The sequence below is a fragment of the Jatropha curcas genome, chromosome 7 (genome assembly GCF_041381405.1).
Source record: "Jatropha curcas cultivar XTBG-Jc1 chromosome 7, XTBG_Jcur_1.0, whole genome shotgun sequence".
NCBI classification, from domain to species: domain Eukaryota; kingdom Viridiplantae; phylum Streptophyta; class Magnoliopsida; order Malpighiales; family Euphorbiaceae; genus Jatropha; species Jatropha curcas.
Genome location: NC_143157.1, coordinates 8,241,498 through 8,262,897, shown reverse-complemented (window position 1 = coordinate 8,262,897; position 21,400 = coordinate 8,241,498). Strand labels below are relative to the sequence as shown.

The 21,400-nt window shown below is 33.8% G+C and overlaps 1 protein-coding gene across 2 annotated transcripts in view; it reads right to left on the bottom strand.

The window, feature by feature from the left end:
- Positions 1–4,983: 4,983 nt before the first annotated feature.
- The window catches only part of GSL04 (glucan synthase-like 4), a 35,943-nt gene continuing 19,526 nt past the window's right edge, over positions 4,984–21,400 (bottom strand). For both annotated transcript variants that reach the window (XM_020679972.3, XM_012218847.4), the window contains exons 20-41: positions 21,063–21,149; positions 20,871–21,002; positions 20,681–20,775; positions 20,520–20,604; positions 20,280–20,440; positions 20,040–20,163; positions 19,845–19,939; positions 19,603–19,747; positions 18,062–18,213; positions 17,701–17,807; positions 17,488–17,610; positions 17,306–17,374; positions 17,014–17,182; positions 16,814–16,925; positions 16,204–16,323; positions 16,016–16,131; positions 14,094–14,177; positions 7,264–7,376; positions 6,955–7,184; positions 5,764–6,612; positions 5,477–5,662; positions 4,984–5,381 (exon numbers count right to left, since the gene is read on the bottom strand). In XM_020679972.3, the coding sequence (XP_020535631.1) occupies positions 5,154–5,381; positions 5,477–5,662; positions 5,764–6,612; positions 6,955–7,184; positions 7,264–7,376; positions 14,094–14,177; positions 16,016–16,131; positions 16,204–16,323; positions 16,814–16,925; positions 17,014–17,182; positions 17,306–17,374; positions 17,488–17,610; positions 17,701–17,807; positions 18,062–18,213; positions 19,603–19,747; positions 19,845–19,939; positions 20,040–20,163; positions 20,280–20,440; positions 20,520–20,604; positions 20,681–20,775; positions 20,871–21,002; positions 21,063–21,149 (3,582 nt within the window). In that variant the 3' untranslated portion in view covers positions 4,984–5,153. The remainder of the gene's footprint in view (positions 5,382–5,476; positions 5,663–5,763; positions 6,613–6,954; positions 7,185–7,263; positions 7,377–14,093; positions 14,178–16,015; positions 16,132–16,203; positions 16,324–16,813; positions 16,926–17,013; positions 17,183–17,305; positions 17,375–17,487; positions 17,611–17,700; positions 17,808–18,061; positions 18,214–19,602; positions 19,748–19,844; positions 19,940–20,039; positions 20,164–20,279; positions 20,441–20,519; positions 20,605–20,680; positions 20,776–20,870; positions 21,003–21,062; positions 21,150–21,400) is intronic.

The window sequence follows — 21,400 nt, the reverse complement described above, 5'->3', positions numbered from 1 at the left end:
AAAGGGAAAGAAGCTGAGTCAGAAATAGAACTAGAAAAGGAATAAGAAAAAGAGAAAGGAAAGGAAGCTGAGATTGAAACTGGAGCACCTTAAGATAAAAAGGATTTCGTGGATCTTGGAAGCAGTGAACTTGAGACAATTAGAAAGGGTGAAGAAGTAGTAGTTGAAGATGCCAGTGATGTTGAAACTGAAAAATTAGAAATAAGTGATGAAGAGGAAAAGGAGCCTGAAATTGAAGCCAAGAAGACTTTAGAATTCATATCAGCACAAATAAGTGGAGAGGTTATGTTGAATAGAATGGAAAGAGATCTCATTGAAGAGCACAATAGGGAACTTGATGAGGCCATCAAGAATGGCAAGGCTGTGGTAGCACACACTCAATTTCTCATTGAGTCTATGGAAAAAGTGAAGAATGTCAATGAGAGAAGACTTGCTACTCTCAAAGTTAAGGCTACACCCTACATTCATGCTTCTGGAAAGTTAAAAAGAGTTAAGCATACTGTTGGGAGGGATAGAGTTCATGGAAGAAAACCTCCTTTGCATCCTTCTTCTAAAAGATCTGAGAATCCAGCTGAGACCTCACCTGCTCAGAACCTCAGAAGTTCTAAAAGACTATGAACTTAATCAGAACCCCAATGACTCTTTCCCAACCTATTCTAATTATGCGTTTTTATTTTGTTTTGTGAATATTTTTTATTTGCTATGTTTTCTATTTGTGTTTGGAGTTTGTTTATTGTATTCTATTTAGAATTTTCTAGTTCTGTTTATTCTACACTATCTATTTTTGTTTCTGTTTTTATTTTGCTCTGATTTGCTAACCCTCTTTTATGATGATAAAAAGGGGGAGAATACAATACACTTCTTGATGCCTGAGTACTTGGAGGAGAAAACAATATTATATTTATTTAAGTACTTAATCTCTTTGCTTATCATGTTCTAATCTGTGATATTTTTATTCCTATGTTTTGTTTCTATGTGAACAGAATATGCTTTGTATGCTCTGATTGTTAGACCTTAGAACTCAGTTTTAAATTCTAATGTATGCTTTGATTGTTAGACCTTAGAACTCGGTTTTAATTCTAATGTCAGTTTCCAGATCTGTATCCTGTTCTAATCCCCACAAATATTATATTGCACTTATTAGGGGGAATTTTATATAAGTTCTAATCTTGCTTCATAATAAATTTGTTATGTTTAAAACTTGTATTTTGTTGACATGCATAAATTTAGGGGGAGCACATGACTTTATATTTGATAAATTTATTGATTTTGTCATCATCAAAAAGAGGGAGATTGTTGGCTCAGTGGCCAATTTTATTTTGGGATTTTGATGATTATGCAAACTAAATAAATTTAATGTTCTTTTATGTGCTAAAGTTGTTTTATGCATATTTTTAATATGGAAATTGCTAAAGAAGGCAAGTTCCTACAATCCAAGATTATTTGAAGACCATGAAGATTAATTGAAGATTTTTCTAGTGGTTAGTATCTTAGGGTATATTGTAGAATAAAGAGAATATTCTTTTATAAGTACAAAAATATTTTTCTCTCTCAAAATTATTTTCGAAAATTGCCTTTAAAAGAAAAGTCAAATCTTGCTCTTTTAACTCCACTTACCTAAATAAAAAATATTTTGGCTTAAATATTTTTGGCAACAAATAAATGAGTGTATAAAAGATTTTCGTGGATCTTCTATTTTCAAAATGTCAAAAATACTCAGTAAAAGCTAAAGATAAACATCTTCATAAACATAATTTTTATTCCTCTTATAAAAACGTTGCTTCTTCTTTTGAGAATTTGATTTTTACAAAAGTAAGAGTCCATCGATTAAAAGTTTCAGATCTCTCAAAGCTCTCTCTTCAAACCCCCTTATTTCTTTTCATCGATTTGCTTTAAGAAATATTTTTCAAAGAGAAAAGAAAATTTAATAACAACATTTTCTGAAGAACAATTTTGAACTTCATTTCTATTTTCTAAATCTGTTTTCTATTCTTCCTGTGCTTATAATTGTGTTTCTCTCTATCTATATAGATTTTTATAATCTGTTGTAGACTAGATGTTTTTAAATAAAAAACTTTTGTGTAATAGCTTAGGTGAAAAGCTATGGTGTAATAGGTTATCAAGCGACCTTCTCCTTGTGTGAGATTCTAATGTCTTGATGTGAGTTTCTGTTCTCTGCAAAAATCTAGTGGGACAAAGGTTAGATCTAGGTGTTGATCTATTTCCTTGTAAGGTTGGTTTGTCTCTTACCCTTGAAAAGAGATAACATAGTGGAAGATCTCAAAATAAGTATTGGAGAGTAGATTTAGGCAAGTTAGTATCGAACCACTATAAATATCTGTGTTTATCTTCTTTTATTTTCTGAAGTTATGCTTGATTATATTCTGTTTACACACCGATTAATCTTTTTAGAAATGCAAAGTTGTTAATGAATTTATGTTTCTAAATGTGAATAAACTTTATCATTGTGGAACATTAGAAGTCTGGATTTTTGTATAAGTGATTATACCAAGTTCTAATCTGTCCTTTGACATTTAATACAAATCACAATATAAGTGATAATCAGTTTTCTAATATTGCTTAAATCTTTGTGAAGCAATTCTAAAATGCAATAACTGTTCTTCACAGAATCCTTCTAAATTTGTTTAAGCTTTGTGAAGTAGTTCTAGACGTAATAACTGTTCTTGACAGAGTCTTTCTAGACCTACAATAAGCTTTGTAAGAAAGTTCTAAACTCGATAACTAACTCTCGCAAACGCTTTCTAATTCTGCTACAACAGAATTCTGATTTTGTTTTAAAAGTCAATTTATTTTTGGAAAATCCAATTCACCCCTCCCCCCTCTTGGGTTTTGCCATATATAAACGGGACTCATAGGGATGGTCCAACTAATCATGCCAAATTATACAGGTACTTGCAAATTTTAGGTTTACAACCATATTTATTTTAATCGTCATCATATGATATCTATTTTAATGAATATCTTTGGAATAATGCATTATGCATAAAATTCATTCTTTTCAGTAGTGATATTTGCTCTTTCGAAGCCTTTAAATATTCTTTTACTATCAACTAAATTTCAATTTCTCAAATCACACAATCAAATTGAACCTTTAGGTATAGTAGCTATCTATATTTACATACAAAACAACAATGAATATAAAACTCAGCTATATAACATGATTAGAAAAGAAACTTTTGTCTCATCAAAGAAACAAACAAATAAATAAATGGAAATTTTAATTCTCTGTCCCAAATCATAGAATAAACTTCCTCAATCCCCTTTTTTTTCCCTTCAAATTATATGTTGAAATTCAGAAGGTAATACCAAGACTATGAAACTCGAACAAATCTGATAATATATTAACCATCCAAATCATCGGGTGAAACATGTATAGTTAAGTATTTTATATATATTAAACTAGTCATATGTCCGTAGGTTGTGCGGCTTAACACTAATAAATAATTGATATAAATTAAATTTGATTGAAAAATTTAAATAAATTATTATCATGAAAAGATAATATTTGTCAATTACCTTTTTTTTATTCTTTGACTATGATAATAAAAACTGTTAATCTTATATATAAAAAAGTGATAAAAGAATTCTACACTAACAAATTAAAAACAATAGGCTCACTTTCTTAGCTAAACTGAAAACAATAAATATAAACATTACTTTTACAAATTAAAACAATTTCTCAAACCATAAAATTATCCGAATAAAAAAAAAAGTTAATTATAGGTGTCTTTTGCTCAAGGTATTAATTTTTATCGCTATCTAAAATTATGTTGAACATAAAAAAGAAAACAAGAGTTTGCGTGATAAATTTACTTGATGTATTACTCATATACATAGTACTCAAAGGGGAGTTAGGATTTAGAAAAAAAAGGAGGATAATTAAATTATAAAATAACAAAATGTTATATCAATTTATAGTGTGGTTATGAATTATTGAAAAAACTAATTAGTGCTATTGCAAAAATTTATTATTTGGACCATTATTGCGAAAGAAAGAAAACAAAGAGTTTTTATTAGTGAAATAAATTTATCATATAATTATTAATTATTGAATAAAGAAAATAAAAATTTTTATAATTTGATTAGGTAGTTTGTGTTTTGCATAGATGTATATTATACATTTTTTTTTTTATTTAAGGTGTTAGACATGTTTGTTAATTAAATTATCAAAATTTTTTGCAAAAATTACATGCACTCTGCAAATTAAATGGCTGGATCATATTATGACTGCATTCTTATTAATTTAAAATGTCAATTTTTTTTACCCCTATCATGATTTAGGTAAAATAATTAAAATATATAGATATTGTTAAGTTCTTAAATGTGAAGAATCTTTTATTCTTATATAGAATTAAAGAATTTTAATTATATAAAACAATCAAAAAATTTGCATAGGACCTCAAATTAGAAGCAAGCCTAAATATATGTTAGAAAATTGAATTATAAAGTCAATTAGTTTTATTCATTTTAGTTCAAGTTGTTGATTTATTTTGATTTAAAGTAATCCAACTTTTGTTCTTAAATTTTAGTACTTATAAAAATATACTCAAAATAATTAAATTTCTGCAAAGGCCATAATTTAATTTAAAACTCATGAGATTGAAAAGCAAATCATAATTAAATAATAAATGAGAGAGATAAAGTAATAAAAAAAAAGAGAAATATTGAAAAATTTCTCAAACAAAATAAATGGAAATGCTAGAGTTTCGTGTTTCTAAAAAAAGTGTCACATCAACATATTGTAAAATCTCCATATTTCTCCTTTTTATATATATATATATATATATATATATATATATATATATATATATATATATATATATAGATTCGATTTGCACCATAAGACAAATATTACGATGGAAATCTAAATCAATCTTTAACAAATTAACATGCAGCCACAAATTTAGCGCGTGAAATCGAAATTCCTTTTTTTCCTTTTTTTTTTTTCAAATAACCAATTCGTGAAAATCTAAAGGTGTTGTTGTGACTATTTTTATTCAAACTATTCTTAATTTTTCAAATCAAACTTATTAATAATTAATTATAATTAATTAGTATCATAACATAATTAAATATTTATCTATGATTAATAATAATAAAATTTTCAAAAAATAATAAATACACAATGAAAATCACTTCTTCTTCTTCCCTGCAAGAATTGGCTGAATTTGCAAATGCCTGTTGAAGGCTTCATTAAAAAGAAAACGAGTCTGGAAGGCTGATATGATTGGGAGCCATGCTAAAATAGCTATGGGTGCAAAGAGAACAATACCCATTCCATAATCATATGCCTTGGCAAGGACTTGGGTAAAATCCCAGACTCCGGTGTTCTCGATCTTGGGTCTCACAGCTTGTGCAATCTGAGCAAAAAAAAAGTCAGCCAGCCAGCCAGCCAAAAATAGCAAAAGGGAAAACGGAAAAAAATAAACAAAAACTAAATTCTTGATTTATTTACCAATATCAAGCCCCATCCAGTGGGTAAAAAGGCTAGACAGCAAACAATCAAGTCCTTCAGCGATAGCTTGCAGATGTGGGAAAGAGTAACTATTATGGACACAACGGCAATGAAGAGAAATGCCTTAAAAAGTCTAAATCCTAGATGGTAGTTAGCACTGAACTTGTTCCTTCCCATGTTCACAGCCTACACAAGACAACAGAATCATGTTAAACTTCATTTGTGGAATGGTGATTCATGCACAGATATGCACAACACAGAGAGGGTAAAATGGAGCAATTATTTACCTTGAACAGTAGAAAAACTGCAAAAATCACCACCCAAGAAAGCAAATAAACTAGAAAATTTTTGCTGTGTTGAGAGATGTCAAGGTGATACACCAGACCATACTGGTACATGAAGAAACGGGCAGAAAGGACTATCTCAAAAAATCTAGCACCCAGCCCTGGACGGCGGAGATGGGCTTGTTCATCATTCCACCAAGACTGCCAACTTTTGTCCTGTTGAATTCCTATACCACCTTGCTCCCGGATCCATTTATTCCAGTCTTTCCAATCATCCACTATTTTGTCCCAACTGAATCCAGATGGATTAAATAGAAATGGTGCAAATAACCAAGTTATTGACATGAACCAAATGGAGTATGTAATTAGCACGTATGCCACACTGCTCTGGTAGGATCGCCTAAATAAATCATAAACAATTAAAAGTAGCACTAATTCAAATCCTTTAACGAAGTGGCTTCGGGAATACAGTCTATAATTCTCAGTGAAGCTGGCATGGAATACCACAACCTTACGCCCAGTGGGTCTGTACTTGGCACCACCATACAAAATTGTCCTACCATAATAATGAATTTTCGTACCAAGTGAGAAAGTGAAGAAAACAGCTGCTAGCTGCAATTGCATGAGAATAAAATCTTTGAATGCTGTGAGAAATCCTTTCTCAAGTCCAATCTCCATCACCATAGGTAAGCCAGTTAGAAGCCCAAGCTGGATAAATGATTGAGAGGCGAGAGCTGTTTCCAATGACTGTATGTTATGTATTCTAGCCTCAACGACCAGTGCTTTCTGAAGCCCACTCAAGACAAGGTAAAGCTGCCCGTAGAGGAATACATAAACTCCAATTACTGCAATCTGCAGAGTACCGCAGAAAAAACTTAAATTAACCATATAAATGGGAAGGATGGGAATGAGAATCGTGACATTGCATATACTAGAATGCTTTAACATAGATAGGACAATATATCCTTTGGCCTAAACGAACAATTTTTCACTGTTGCATAATGCATACAACTGAAAGGAAGACCTATTTACCAAAATTATTAATCCTAAAGTGCCAAGCTAAGAAGGATATAATTCTACTTAATACTGTAAAATCATTTTGTGAAGTAGCTGTAGGAGAACTAGGACTACAGCTAAAATATGATGAAAGCAAATTCATCAAAAAGTGATCATCTGAGGGTACAAGCAAATTACCAGATTACTGAAGTAAAATCCAATGGTTGTAAAGTAACAGGACAGCATCCGGAAAAAATCAAACCAGCGTCCAAGTCGGTATATGTCACGGCTAAGAGTTTGCTCACTGTTACCATTAGCTACTTTGGCTTCAAACTTTGAGATCTGATTTAGGCCCACATCACGCCCCTTTCCAACTTGCAGGTACTCATGGTAAGTGACGCATCCCCGACGTAACGTAGAATTAAACCCTGCATCAAATCAGATTTATGCAGCTGCAAATAAACTATATTGTCAAAATGCAACTTGTGAAGTTACTGAGATTCTTACCAGCAAATACATCCTCACTCAAGTTTATTGTTTTTGATGCTTTGCTTATGCCACCTCTTGTGATGTGAAATAACCTATCAAATACATCAGGATGTCCATAATGGAATCTTACCCTGTGCAAAAACGAAAATTCAAGAAAATAATCAAGAAAAATAAAGGAAGAAGAGTTTGCAAAGATAAAGCTAATGATTTCATCCACAATTAAATTGAGATCACAGGACCATGTACCTTCCCTCTTTTTCTACCTAGCTTGTAACACTAGTCTTCTTAGGAATAATACATTTGTTTTGTTGGCAAGTTAGCCTGATGATCAATTTTACTCCAAACTATATAGATTTGCAATTTTAATCTCGTCTTTTTTGTGGCAATTAAAGCATAATTAGCAAACTTAGTTGCAATTGCATCTTGCGTGTAAAATAATAAAATTAGTGGTGGATCCCACTAATTTACTTTGGTAAGGTTAGCTTATAGATGGTTTAAACCTTGTTATCTCTCTCAATCTACTACCATCAGAATTGAAAATTCAATCAGAATAGCCTTTTTGTGAGAAGTGAGTTGCCTCCAATCCCATATTACTAGTTCTATGCAAAACCGTCAATCTCCACAAAATAACAAATAAATAAAAACTTATTCAATCCCACATGCCTCCAATTCATAATCAACTTATCATATCGCAATCTTTGTAGACTAGGATACAATGGGTCACTAAATGTTTCATCATGCTTATTTATACACATGCGCTCGTAAAAATATTACAAGTTCAAAACTCCAGATTTATCTTCTAATCTCCTTCTATCAATTTGGATTCCTCTAACAATGGTGTATCACTTGGTTGATTTGAAGTGAGTTGTTTTTATTATTTATAGAACAAAAATATACACATATAATACAGCAGTGGAAAAGCTTTTGAAAGAAAAAAAATAAATATTCAGAGTTTTCTTGGTTTAACAGTCACAATTAGCTATTGGCGACTTAAGGGCTGACAGTCAGCAATTGGAAAGGCTTATCACTAATAGCTCGATCTTTCAACATTCAACTTCGATTTTGAGCTGCCATTCGCTAGATCTGAAATGCGACTCAAAATGTTATGTTTACCAAACACCTCAAATCAATTGTTGCAAGCTCAAAGTCCAAGGATACATTCAATTGCTTAATATAACTATAAATTTTGGCCAATAAAGAAAATTATCACTGTCAATTGAGAAATGAATTTTTATATAATAATTCATTTAAGGAAAGTCGACCATTATTATGTACATAGCATGATTTTAGGGATTTCTTCCTAAATAGTTTAGGAATCACTTGTATATAAACTTGTATCTCTCTTTGATGTAGATAAACAAAACACACAATTCTCGAAACTTGGTATCAGAACAATTAGAAACAAATATTTAAGGGATTTGATTTTTTTTTTTTTTTAAAGTTCAACTTTGGTAACAATTTTGTTGGAAATCAGTTCACCGCTCTAGTGTGATTATTAACCCCCCACCGCCTACCTTAGAAGAATCTCCAAGTGCGATTGGGCATAATCCCGAGGCCCAATCATCGATTCTCTAGCAAGTGGCTCCCACGCACAAGCATTCCTTTTCTGCTCTATTCACACGCTGATTTGTGAGGCCGCGTCCGGCGGTCCCCTGTTCACCGATTTCTCTCTCCAGCGTCGACTTGAAGAGAGAAGTGCAACCCAGTGAGTTGCATTGTAGTTCTTGGACATTTGTGGTGGGTTCAGTGCATCTGTCCTATTCTTGTCGAGCGATGTTCTGTTACTAAGTTTTCTTTCTCATTATTCTGTCCCATTATTATTATTATTATTATTATTTTTTGCTTTGTAGCATCGATTCTAGCAGTTAGAAAAGCCTGTGAGTTGTTTTATGTTTCTACTTTGAAATTCCGATTTTTGCGGATCTAAGTTCTTTGGTTTTTCAAATTTTTGTGGTTGCTGAATTTCTATTCTAATATAGTAGTTTATTTCCTTATTGTGGTTGGTGCTGTTATTTTTTATGGGCCTCTTTCTTGCTATAATTGTAATTCTGCTGTGATTTCAGTATTCTTTTGGTTTGCTACTTTGGTTGTGTTAAGTCATGTGTTTTGCAGGATCTGAAAACAGAGGAAACGATTGGATTTGGTAGATTGCACGATGGCCTATATCTCCTAGAGAAGAGTAGCAGTTACCTAGCTTCAGAAATTCCCCGAGCTCTGTTAGCAAGTAGTAGTACTAGTCAAACAGCTATTATGTGGCATAGGCGGTTAGGATATCCTTCTTTTGTTGTTCTCAAAAGGTTATATCCTAACTTGTTTAGCCAATGTTTGTTAGATTCCTTAGTTTGTGATGCTTGTGAACTTGCTAAACATGCAAAAAACACTTATGTTTGCCATGATCATAGAAGTTCTGTTCCTTTTATGACTATTTATTCTGATGTGTGGGGACCTGCTTCTATTGTTTCATTATTTGGATATAGGTGGTTTGTTACCTTCATTGATCGTTATACTCGTTTAACTTGGGTTTATTTGTTGAAAACAAAGAGTGAAGTTTTTTCCTGTTTTCAATCCTTTCATAATATGATAGTACACAATTTGGTGCTAAGGTTCTGTTAAAATCTTTGTAATTAGAGTAAATATTGTCTTTCCTAATTTAGGTTTATTCCTAATTAGAGTAAATATTGTCTTTCCTAGTTTAGATTTATTCCAATTTAGGTTACTTCCTATATTGGAACAATCTTTTATATATCTATATATTACAGTAGAGATTGAATATAGAGAAAGAAAGCTCTCTTTTCAAAAACTACATGATATCAGAGCCTTGCCGTGATTTTTCGAATATGTTTTTTGTTCGTAAACAGGTCTGGATTTCAAGTAGCACCACGCCACCAGCAATTTCCGGCCTTTCTTCACGTGCGGCGTTTTTCCGGTGACCACGATTCTTGTTCCAGTGGTCTTGTTTTGGTGCTGTGACTCAGGCCCACTGGTCACTCAATCCCAATTTTGACTTTTTGTTGGTTCCTTTTTTGATTTCATCTCATGTACTGCTACCTGTGTGATTTCCAATTCCATTTTTTGAATCAACTATCAAATTTTTTAGACTGACAATATGGTTGACGGAAAAAGGTAGACATAGTTTTTCACTCGGAGAATCCTTCACTCCGGATTAGTCCAGTGAAGTTAGATGGCACAAATTATTTGGCCTGGTCTCAGTCCTGTTTGCTATTCATCGAGACCAGAGGTTTGCAGGGGTATCTTGACGGTGGAGCACCAACACCAGCTTCGACAAATCCGAGTTATAACAAGTGGAAATCAAAGAACTCCTTTATTATGTCTTGGCTAATCAATTCTATGCAGCCAACCATTTCACGAGGATATTTACTTCTTGATACTGCTAAGAAGATATGGGATGTCGCTTCACAAACTTACTCGCAAACTGGAAACTATGCTCAGAGGTATGAATTGCGACAGAAAGTTCATGAAACCAAGCAGGGAGATCTAACTATCGCTCAGTATGTTGCTAAACTTAGTGGGTTTTGGCAGGAACTAAATTATTACCAAGACTTTCAAGCAAAAAGTACTGATGCTGCATCTCAAGTTCAGAAGTTGATTGATGTAGAACGTGTGTATGATTTTCTGGCTGGCCTAAATAACGAGTATAATCAATTCGAGTCCAAGTTCTTGGACGAGATCCTTTTCCATCCTTGCGACAAGCATAGTCATTTGTACAACAAAAGGAGACTAGGAGGAGTGCTATGGTTCACAGATCTACAATTGATAAAGCAGGGTTGATTGCTAATTCTGTAAGAGAATAGATACAGGCTACAAAGAGCAGTTCTTTAGACAGAGATCAATTATTTTGTGACTATTGCGGTAAGAACAGGCACACCAAAGAGTTCTGCTGGAAATTACATGGACGCCTAACTGAAGGGCGTGGAGGGAAGCGGGTTAGTTCTTCTAGACCACAGACGCACATATCTGATAGTGGACCTTTATCTGAGGAACCATCTACTGCTGGTAACTTTTCTGATAAAGAAATTCAGTCCCTGAAACGATTGTTGTCACAGCTTGATTCTTCCTCAACTCAGGTTGCAGCCTCTAATTTTGTTAGTTCAGGTAATGCTTTTCTTACCTTTCTTGCAAAAATTGCAAAACCCTCTTGGGTTATAGATTCAGGAGAAAATAAACATACGACAGGCTCTATAAAACATTTCCTCACATATTCTAAGTATCAAGGCACAGACAAAATTTGCATTACGGATGGCTCCTTAGTACCAATTGTTGGCACAGGTCCTATTGACTGTACTTCCAATATTAAACTCTCCTCTGTTCTTCATGTTCCTAGATTCCCTATTAATCTATTATCTATTAGCTTAATAAAAAAAGCGCTTAATTACAAAGTAACTTTTTACCCTACTCATTGTATATTTCAAGAACTGAACACGGGGAGAACAATTGGCAGTGGTAGCTTGCGCGATGGATTGTATCTGTTGGATGACGTTTGTCGTTTTTTAAATACGGGTACCAGTCAAACTTTGTTAGGAACTTCTAAAAATCCTTTCCATGAAGTTATTCATTGGCATAGGAGATTAGGACATCCCTCTTTTGCCAAACTGGGGGACATCCATCTTTTTTGCCCTATGTCTGTGTCTGTTCCGAAACAGTTTATGAACCTAGTTAATATTGATGAAGAGATACAAAATACAGATGAATCTCAACCAAGAAAGGATGACACTAATGCTCAAAGAAGAGAAAGACTAGATAGGCTGAATTTGAAGAGATACAACAGAAGGGAGAAAAATAGTGTCATTGTGCATGATCCCATTACCCAACCGTCTTCATTGCATTCAGGTCCAGAAAACCAATGCGGTGAGCTTCCTATAACTCCTATAGTACATAATGTTGATTCTAATTCTGATTCTGTTGCTAATCCTATTATTGATGATACTAATATTCCCATTGCTCTCAGGAAAGGTGTGAAATCTTGTACTAAACATCCAATCTCTCAATTTGTTTCCTATGATTCTTTATCTTCTTCCTATAGAGCCTTTGTCTTGTCTGTTTCTTCTGTTTCTATTCCACAAAATTGGCAAGAGGCGTATCAGGATCCAAAATGAAGGGAGCAATGGTGGAGATGAATGCTTTGGCAAAGAATGGAACTTGGAATCTTGTTACCTCTTCAGTAGAAAAGAAATCAGTGGGATGTAAGTGGGTGTTCACAATAAAGCACGGGGCAAATGGCACAGTCGAAAGGTACAACGCTAGGTTGGTAGCAAAAGGCTATACTCAGACTTATGGTGTTGATTATCAAGAGATCTTTTCTCCAATTGCAAAGATGAACACCATCAGAATCATACTATCATGTGCAACCAACCTAAATTGGGAGTTGCATCAGTTTGATGTAAAGAATGCTTTTCTGCATGGAGATTTAGAAGAGGAAGTCTACATGGAGGTCCCTCCCGGGTTTGATTGTCAGAAAACCAAAGGAAAGGTATGCAAGTTGAAGAAGGCCTTATATGGTCTCAAACAGTCACCTATGGCATGGTTTGATAGGCTCAGTAAGGCCATGGTTTCCTTTGGTTACACTCAAAGTAATGTTGATCATACCTTATTTATCAAACACTGCAAGGGTAAGATCACGTTATTTAGTTGTCTATGCGGATGATATAGTTCTAACTGGAGATGATGAAGTAGAAATTGCTCACCTGAAGAAACTACTGGCTCAAGAGTTTGAGATTAAGGATGTGGGGAGTCTGAGATACTTTCTTGGTATTGAGGTTGCTAGATCTGATAATGGGATCCTCATTTCTCAAAGGAAATATGTCCTAGATCTTTTGGAAGAAACAAGTATGCTGGGATGTAAGCCATCTGATTCTCCAATTGAGGTCAATCAGAAATTGCAGGCAAGAGTTGGGAAGAGAGTTGATCTAGGCCAATATCAAAGGTTGGTTTGTAGGTTAATTTATTTCTCACACACAAGACCTGATATTGCTTAAGCTGTTAGCCTTGTGAGCCAATATATGAATAACCCTCGTGACTCTCATCTTGAAGCTATTTTCCGTATTCTAATGTATCTGAAGTTTGCTCCTAGAAGGGGCATACTTTTTTCTAAGCATGGCCACCTCAAAACTGAGGTCTATACTAATGCAGATTAGGCTGGATCTCCAGATGACTGAAGATCGACTTCAGACCATTGTATCTTTGTTGGAGGAAATTTGGTTACTTGGAGGAGTAAAAAGCAGAGTGTAGAGCTCATTCAAGTGCAGAAGCTGAGTATAGAGTCATGGCCCTAGGAGTTTGTGAAATGTTATAGGTGAGAGTTATCGGAAGAATTGAAATTTTCAGAGTCCAGAGCCTCAACCTTGTTCTGTGATAACAAGGCCACTATTAGTATTGCTCAGAATCCAGTTTAGCATGATAGAACAAAACACATAGAGATTGACAGACACTTCATAAAGGAGAAAATCAACCAGAGTGTCTTGAAACTCACTCATGTAACTTCAAATAATCAACTGGCAGATATCTTCACTAAGGGGCTAAGTAGCAAAATCTTGCACAGCTTAGTATCCAAGTTGGGCATGCTCAATATCTATGCACCAACTTGAGGGGGAGTGTTGTGATGTATGGCTGTTTGTATGTATAACATAGTCTTAAGTGTAAAGGGTAGCTTAGGCATATCCATATAGTCTCTATGTATATATAGGAATGTATCTCACATTTTACAAAAATATAGAAGAAATAAAATTCTTTCTTAACAAACATAAACAACACAGGTACGAAAATAATGGGAAAAAATTGGATTCTACTTTCCTTAAATATTAAGAATGAGTTTGCTAACATTTGAATCTGACCTGAGGGGGTTGGCAAGAAGCCTTTGACCGATGGTGACAAAGCTTGTTTCTTGATATGACATGAACCATGCTAGAGAAGAAACACTACAATACAAGAGATGAAGTAAGATTTTAACTTGGAACTTATATTTACAAAAATATCTAGATCTACAATTACATTTTCTCATGATTTATAATAATCATTGATATGACGACAAAATATAATAAACAATGATAACGACACACTCATCATAATTTGATAAATAGGTTTATTTTCTTCAATACAAGAGATGAAGTAAGATTTTAACTTGAACTAAAATTTACAAAAATATCTAGATCTACGATTACATTTTCTCATGATGAATAATAATCATTGATATGATCACAAAATATAGTAAACAGTGATAACGACACACTCATCATAATTTGATAAATAGGTTTATTTCCTTCATACTTCCACTACACCAATTTCTTGGATCAAACTTGAGAAAGAACATATTTTTCATAAGGGCTTAGCTATATTAAAAAACTACATGTGCATAACCCTAGGGAAAAGAAAAACAAAGGCCATAAAGAATTCAGAATTTGGATAACAATAAGCAAGACTGTTGTGAAGGATGGTAAGCCAATGGGTACAGGTCATAATTTAGTCAAATAAAAGTTACTGCAGATCAAAGTTTTTGATAAAAATATATCTTCAAAACCATGCAATTCAAAGCCTTTTGAGAGGCATGAAAAGCCTTCTACTCTTCCAAGAGCTTTAAGAATGTAGAATCCTCTTTCACTTTGAGATGAAATCTCAATAAACAGTGCAATTGTATTTTCAGAAGTTGGACATCTATCCACAGTTGGCATTTACTGAAAAGCAAAACTAAGACTATAGCAGGGAAGCATTAAAAGTCTCCCCCAGGTCCCAGAAATATATAAGCATTTTAAATCAATTTATGCCTAAATTAACATTTGCTTATACACATCTTTCTGAAATGCTTTCCATCTTTAACGACACTAAGGCTGCATTTCAAAGGCAGTAACAGAATTGGGTTATGATTTACATAATGGAAGTTTGATGTATGAAGGAGTCCTGAGTCCGGTATTTGAATTCAAAAGTACAGATAATAAGAAAAATGGAGATGGAGACATGTCCTCCAATTTTTTCCTTCAATTTTAAAGGGGCATGCAGTTAATTTTGCTATGAGAAAAAATTATGTTTGTATTTCATGTTTTCATCAATGAATTAAATAGGTTTATATGCAAGGAATTCCTAGGCTACCTAGGCTATTTAGGAATACAAATCATGAACTAATTAGGAATACTTGTTCTATATTGATTTCCCTTAGCAAATTTCTCATGAAAGCAGAAAATTTGGGAATTGTCATTTTATACAGAATGATTATCATATTCAATTGTAATAAATTGGAACAGAATATGCATGTGCGCTGACCTATGAATACAGGCTCCCACTTTTTGGAAACCAATGATGAAATGTATCTTCAATGGTTCATTGGCATACGCCTAAACATTAATAATGGGCACAATTTAAATTCTCATTTTTCAAATTGAAACCTATGTTGCCTACTAGGAAAGAACCCTTTAATATGATGCCAATTTCCACTAAAGGATTTATCTAGTGAAACATTTCTGAAATTAAAGTATGTTTGGCCATGTTTTCCACTCAAGTGACTGAACCACAAAATGGCAGAAGGTTTCCTGTTCCTCAAACCTCAACAATGGTAAAGACAACATTGTTCTAAGATCCTGGCACCAAGAAACTATGAAAGATAACAAACTGGATGAACTACAATTACAGTTCCATGTTCTTATTCTCTTATATAATGGTTTTAGTTCTGTGTTGGAATCAATTGTATGACTCTATTAGTGTTAAGTTAGTCCAGCATACAATGATGCACTTTGCTATATAGCTTGTGAATATAAGAGGATCTAACCTTCCAGTGAATATATGTTCCCTCAAGCCAAGTATTGTAGGAGGCCGTCGTCCTCGTTGCAAGAAAAATTCTTGTAAAAGATTTCTCATTTTGAAAGCTTCTTCCAAATAATTGTCCTGCAATTTCAGACAACATAAGGATAAAAGGTTTCAAATATATAAATTTGAAGTGTCAGGGGAAGAGCTTACTTGGTTCATATCAATAGTCTGAAGAGCTTCACCGCGTGTGAAAATGATGGCATGATTTTGATTTTCAGGTTTCCCCTCTCCAATATTTGGTGGGCCAGGTAGCTTTATCCTATAAATTTCCTGTAAAGCCAACCAAATATTCAACCAAGCACAGTGTACACGAAACTGATATGGTTATGTTAACATGCAAGCATGGCCAATTAAGAGGAGGTTTAGGGCTTCAAGGTCCAGGAACAACCCTAAAATTTCAGCCAGAAATGGAACTAGAATTACATTTATATTCTCTACATTCCCTCTTTCCAAATTTTATTCTTCCTGAAAATTGTCTAAATCTATTCTCTAATATCAAGCAAAGAATGTTGAAAGGTGAGCTTTTTAGATAACAAAACCCTTATTATTTTCTGCTAAGACTTGAGGTAGTGTAATAATTGATCTATTCCATTTTCAACACATGCAATTGCCATATTTATTTATTTCTGGAAGAGAATGATAGATTGCTTATTGAAAGATTCATAGTCCTCCATTTAGCCCATATTGTTCGAAGCACATATCGCTAATGAAAAATTCAATCCCCTTAAAATGCTACAATACAGCTTAAATAATAGAATACCTGGTCAAGACCATTGACAGCTTTAACCAGTATAGAAGAATAAGCCTTTCGAGGTTTGTCATTTACAATCTCTTCTTTCTCCTCGACATAAGCAACACGGACAGATGGGTATCTTCAAGATATAATTGTATAGTCATATTGAGATGAACTGATAACTTGATTATCAGCACATTTTTTTTCCTTTCTTTTTAAATGGTTACCTTTTCATTACTTCAAGAATGTCATTAGCATGGGGATCTCCAGATGACTTCTGTGATCCATATATTTGACAAGAAATGACATAAGTGAATTTCAAGTCTGCTAGCGCATCTAATTGAGCAAATAATGTACGGTTATTTCTTTCAGCTGCAGCATAACCTTCAAGAATATCTGGATGGACAGAAATAAAAAAAAAAATCAAAAAAAAAAAAAAATGAAAGTGTTCTCCTTAAATCAAATTATGTCATGTAGTTATGAAGTGGACTGGAATGGACTAAAGTCGGGATAACAAACCTTCATCATCAGCCATGTCAAGAAATGCTTGAACTCTTAAGGCTTCCCTATAGTACATCATTCCTCTAACTGTCACAACCAAGGAAAACAAGCTTGGAGACCACATTCAGGATGATCACCATATTGGGCCTGATCTAGATCAAATGCCAAATGGTATGAACATTATTTATATTTTCTTTCACCTGTTCTGCTTAATGTCTGACCCCGGAAAGAAGCCCAATTTCTCAGCTCTTCCTTCTTGCTCTCATCTTTAAATAGCTCTGAACTATCATAATCCAAGCGCTCCAAAAAATTTTTCCACTCATCTAAGATAAACAAAGAAATAGTTACACCAAACAAAATTGCATTCAAACAGATAGAAGACAATTGCCAATAAAGTTAACAGGTCTTCTAACCTGGATATATTTTCTGCATATAAAATAAGATGGAAACCTCTTCTTTGCTTGAATCAAGTTCTTTCATAGAAAAATTTATATCTTCCATGAAGTGAGGAGTCATTACACTGAAATAGAAAATATATGACATCAACTAAGATCTAGTCCCTTGCAACTATCTCTCTTTATAGTAGTTCTTGTTGCACAACATGCTTTTTAGAGACACAATAGTTAGAGTAGGCCTCAAGTATTTACAGGATCATCCCAGTGTCTGTGTAAATAAACTATGAACACCTTATGCTGATTCTATAATCAGCATATTGCAAACTGTATAATAATTAAATCATGTAACTAAGCAATCATCATGACTAGAGAGATGAACCTGAAAGACAGCATGTTGCGGACTTTGGGAGCAATGGGCATATCAGTAAAAAGTGAAGTCGCAAAGAATGAAATACGTCTCCGAGCTTCTAAGTTTGCAGGTACATCCAGGGCTTTATCTTTCACAGTAAGTAACAAATGGAGACGCTGAATCTGCCATCCAAAGTTTAAATTAAAGTAGTACAGTTATTATATGTTTCAGGCTTACAAGTTTGGTTGCATTCAACTACACCAAACATGCACATACGAACTCCTTAAAATTTAATGTAACTTTGTATTTATTTATGGTACCCTCCTCTTGAGCATTTGTTGATGACAATAAACTCAGATCTGTTTGTGCCATATTTTGCTTGTCTTGGAATTGGGAAAGGAATGCAGATGCATTATTTCTTCAGTTCACAAAGAATCCAAAATTCCTTCTGTATTTTTGTATTTGAATAACTTGAATTTATCTTGAAATGATATCTGCCTTTAAGAATGATTCGATTTGTTTATATAAAAATATATTTGGAATAAGACCCTTCGGATTTAGACATGCATTTCCATTTCCAGTCCCATTCCAAACAAGCTTGTAGGCAATCACCTTACTTTTTGATCAATTCAATGATTCCAATCAATCATATACAGAAGCATTTAGGTCAAAGGTTTTACATTTCTCTAGTCATAAGAGTGGAAAAATATAACTGGAGAGGCATTATTAAAATCCAATTTGTGAAGAAATCAAACAGATAAGTTTGAGCTTTGTTTGGTTAGGTGTTTTGGCATGGTTGATGCTGAATTACTTTTCTTGGACAAGGGAATCTTGTGAACAAAACTATGATGCAAATCTCCAGAATTTCATGTTCTTGGGAACCCATCATCATATTCGTCTGAAATATCAACAGCAAAACAGCAGGTAGACCAAGGGTTTCAACTATCAGAGGCCTTACAGTAGTACGTACCCTCTTTCATATCAAGCATAGAAGCTAAAGTAGCTAAAGCGTCTGCAATAGAAAGGAAAGTTTTTCGAAAGTTCTCAATTTGCGTTCTTCTTTCCTTCAGTTAGCAGGGGAAAATGAATATTATTGTTGAAGAAATGGTGGTAAAATGGTTTCAAGATTCATTCGAATAAAAAGTCTCTTACTATTTGAAAAATCAGTACACCACATCTAAAATCTGAAGCATATGATGTGGGATTTTCATCTCACATCTTCAGCTTTATTACTTTTTCTACATAAAATTTTTTCTCTCCAATCCATGACTATTATCAGCCAGCCTAGTGAACCATACTGTATGTTTTAACCTACAATGTCCATAACTTGAAATAGATTTCAAACCAAATCAATTATTAAAGATAGGATTTCATAGGCGATTTATAATCTTCAATAACACTCTAGATGAATATGAATCAGCTGTAAACAAGCTTATTCATGAACATAACTAAGAGAAACCATATAAGCTAAGGATACAAAAATAGATAGAATTTCCCATTAAGGTACTATGAACATGCTCCATTGACAAAGGAAGAAAAAAGTAAAAGTAATACTGGGGAAAGAAAATTACCTGCTCATTGAGAGGTTCAGTATTTGGCAAAGGAAAATGAATAGCGCTATCACCAGTTGATTCGAATAACTGTGGTTCAATTGCTCTGGAAAAGTAAGGAAAAGTCTCTTCCACTTGATGGGGAGAATGGAGCAAATCCAATGTTCTGTGCACAATTTAAAGAAAGCAACAAATATAAACATTTAGATTGATATTAAAATTAGATCAATTTCAGAATGAGAATAAACCTAAGAATGACAGACCTAGAACCATTTGTCATCATCTCATTCGTCACAAGCTCAAACATATCTTGGAGAACTCTCACCACATTACTATGATGGTTTTCATCTCCCTCAACCTCAACAAGAACAATAAAAATAAATAAGACAAATAATGATCAACTGGCACTGGAAAATGCAGTCAATATGACAGCTTTGGCTTTTCAGGGTTAAAGTTACCAGAAGTTCAACTAATTCAGTGCATTTCACTTGTAGAGCTGGAAGCTCACTCATTTTGAAGTCCTCAAGAAGGCTTGATCTTCCAATGCTTTCTTCAACTTCATTTATTAAGATGGATACGACCCTAAAAGGCCAGGATACAAATGGTATTAAAGATTAAGAACTTTTGCTATGAAGAACTAAACTCACATATGTCTTTTCAAATTAAATTAGATTTGAAGAAAAGATTGTTTTCTGTACCGTTTCTCAAGATTGCCCACAATGAGAATTTCGAGGACATACTTGAGTGACTCATAGCACTCCTTCACAGCACTGTACATGTACTTGTCCTTTTTTATTTTCCTGAGAAGAATCTCATCCTTTCCAGTGAAATCTCGTGCAATGCTTATTGCTGTTGAAAACTGGAAAACTAGAGATTTATACACAGAAGAACATTGATAATAAGAAAGAACAAGGGCAGTTTGAATCCAAGTGCCAAACCTTATTTGCCAGGAGAAAAATTGGCCAGCGAACCATGCCAGAAAATAACTCTGAAGATATAGGCATTGTCATCAAGTCCAACTCCCTGTGGAGGAAAGTTAGTGAAACAAATTTCTAATAGATAGCCTTGGAACAACAGACAGAGAAAGGATATATCGTACCTGTTGCTTATCAAGTCTTCTAACCGGAAAGAATTGATTATTTGGTTCCATACAAGAACAAACTTAGCCACATCATGTGTTGTAGTTTCAGACATCTGGAAACAGAATCAAGTCAGTCATCATATGGAGATAACAGAAGATCCTTAATGGAGAATGAAAGTGCAACATTAGAAACCTTATAGGCTCGCACCTTATGAAATCTCTTGTGAAAGAAATTTCTTCTTATTCTCTGATCATTTTTTGCTGAGGGCGGGACAAGACAGATGTTGAATGCAGACGGCAAGGTATGAAATCTACTTCTAAGCATTCCCAATGTCCGAATCTACAAATAATACGAATAAGTATTTTCCAAATTTGTTATGCTACAAAAGTTACAGCTTACCTCTCCAAGATGATTTATAATCCCATAAACTCCACCATAGATTGTACAGAAAACAGAATACCAGATTTGTGTATCCATGAAATACACCTGAGATAGATGCAGAATAGAACAATAAATGTCAGACTTCATATAGCATGTTAACAAAAAGTAAATGCTGCTTTCCTAAATAATAATTACCATTTGGCTCTAACTTTTGCTGTTTAGACACGCACTTATCATTTCTCCAAAAGGGGGAGGGAAGGAGGGGAAGGGGAGGAGGGGGGTAGACAAATTATTTTTTTTTTGAAAGTTTTTATTTTATCTATAAAAGTTAATTTTCATATCTTAAGTATCATTTT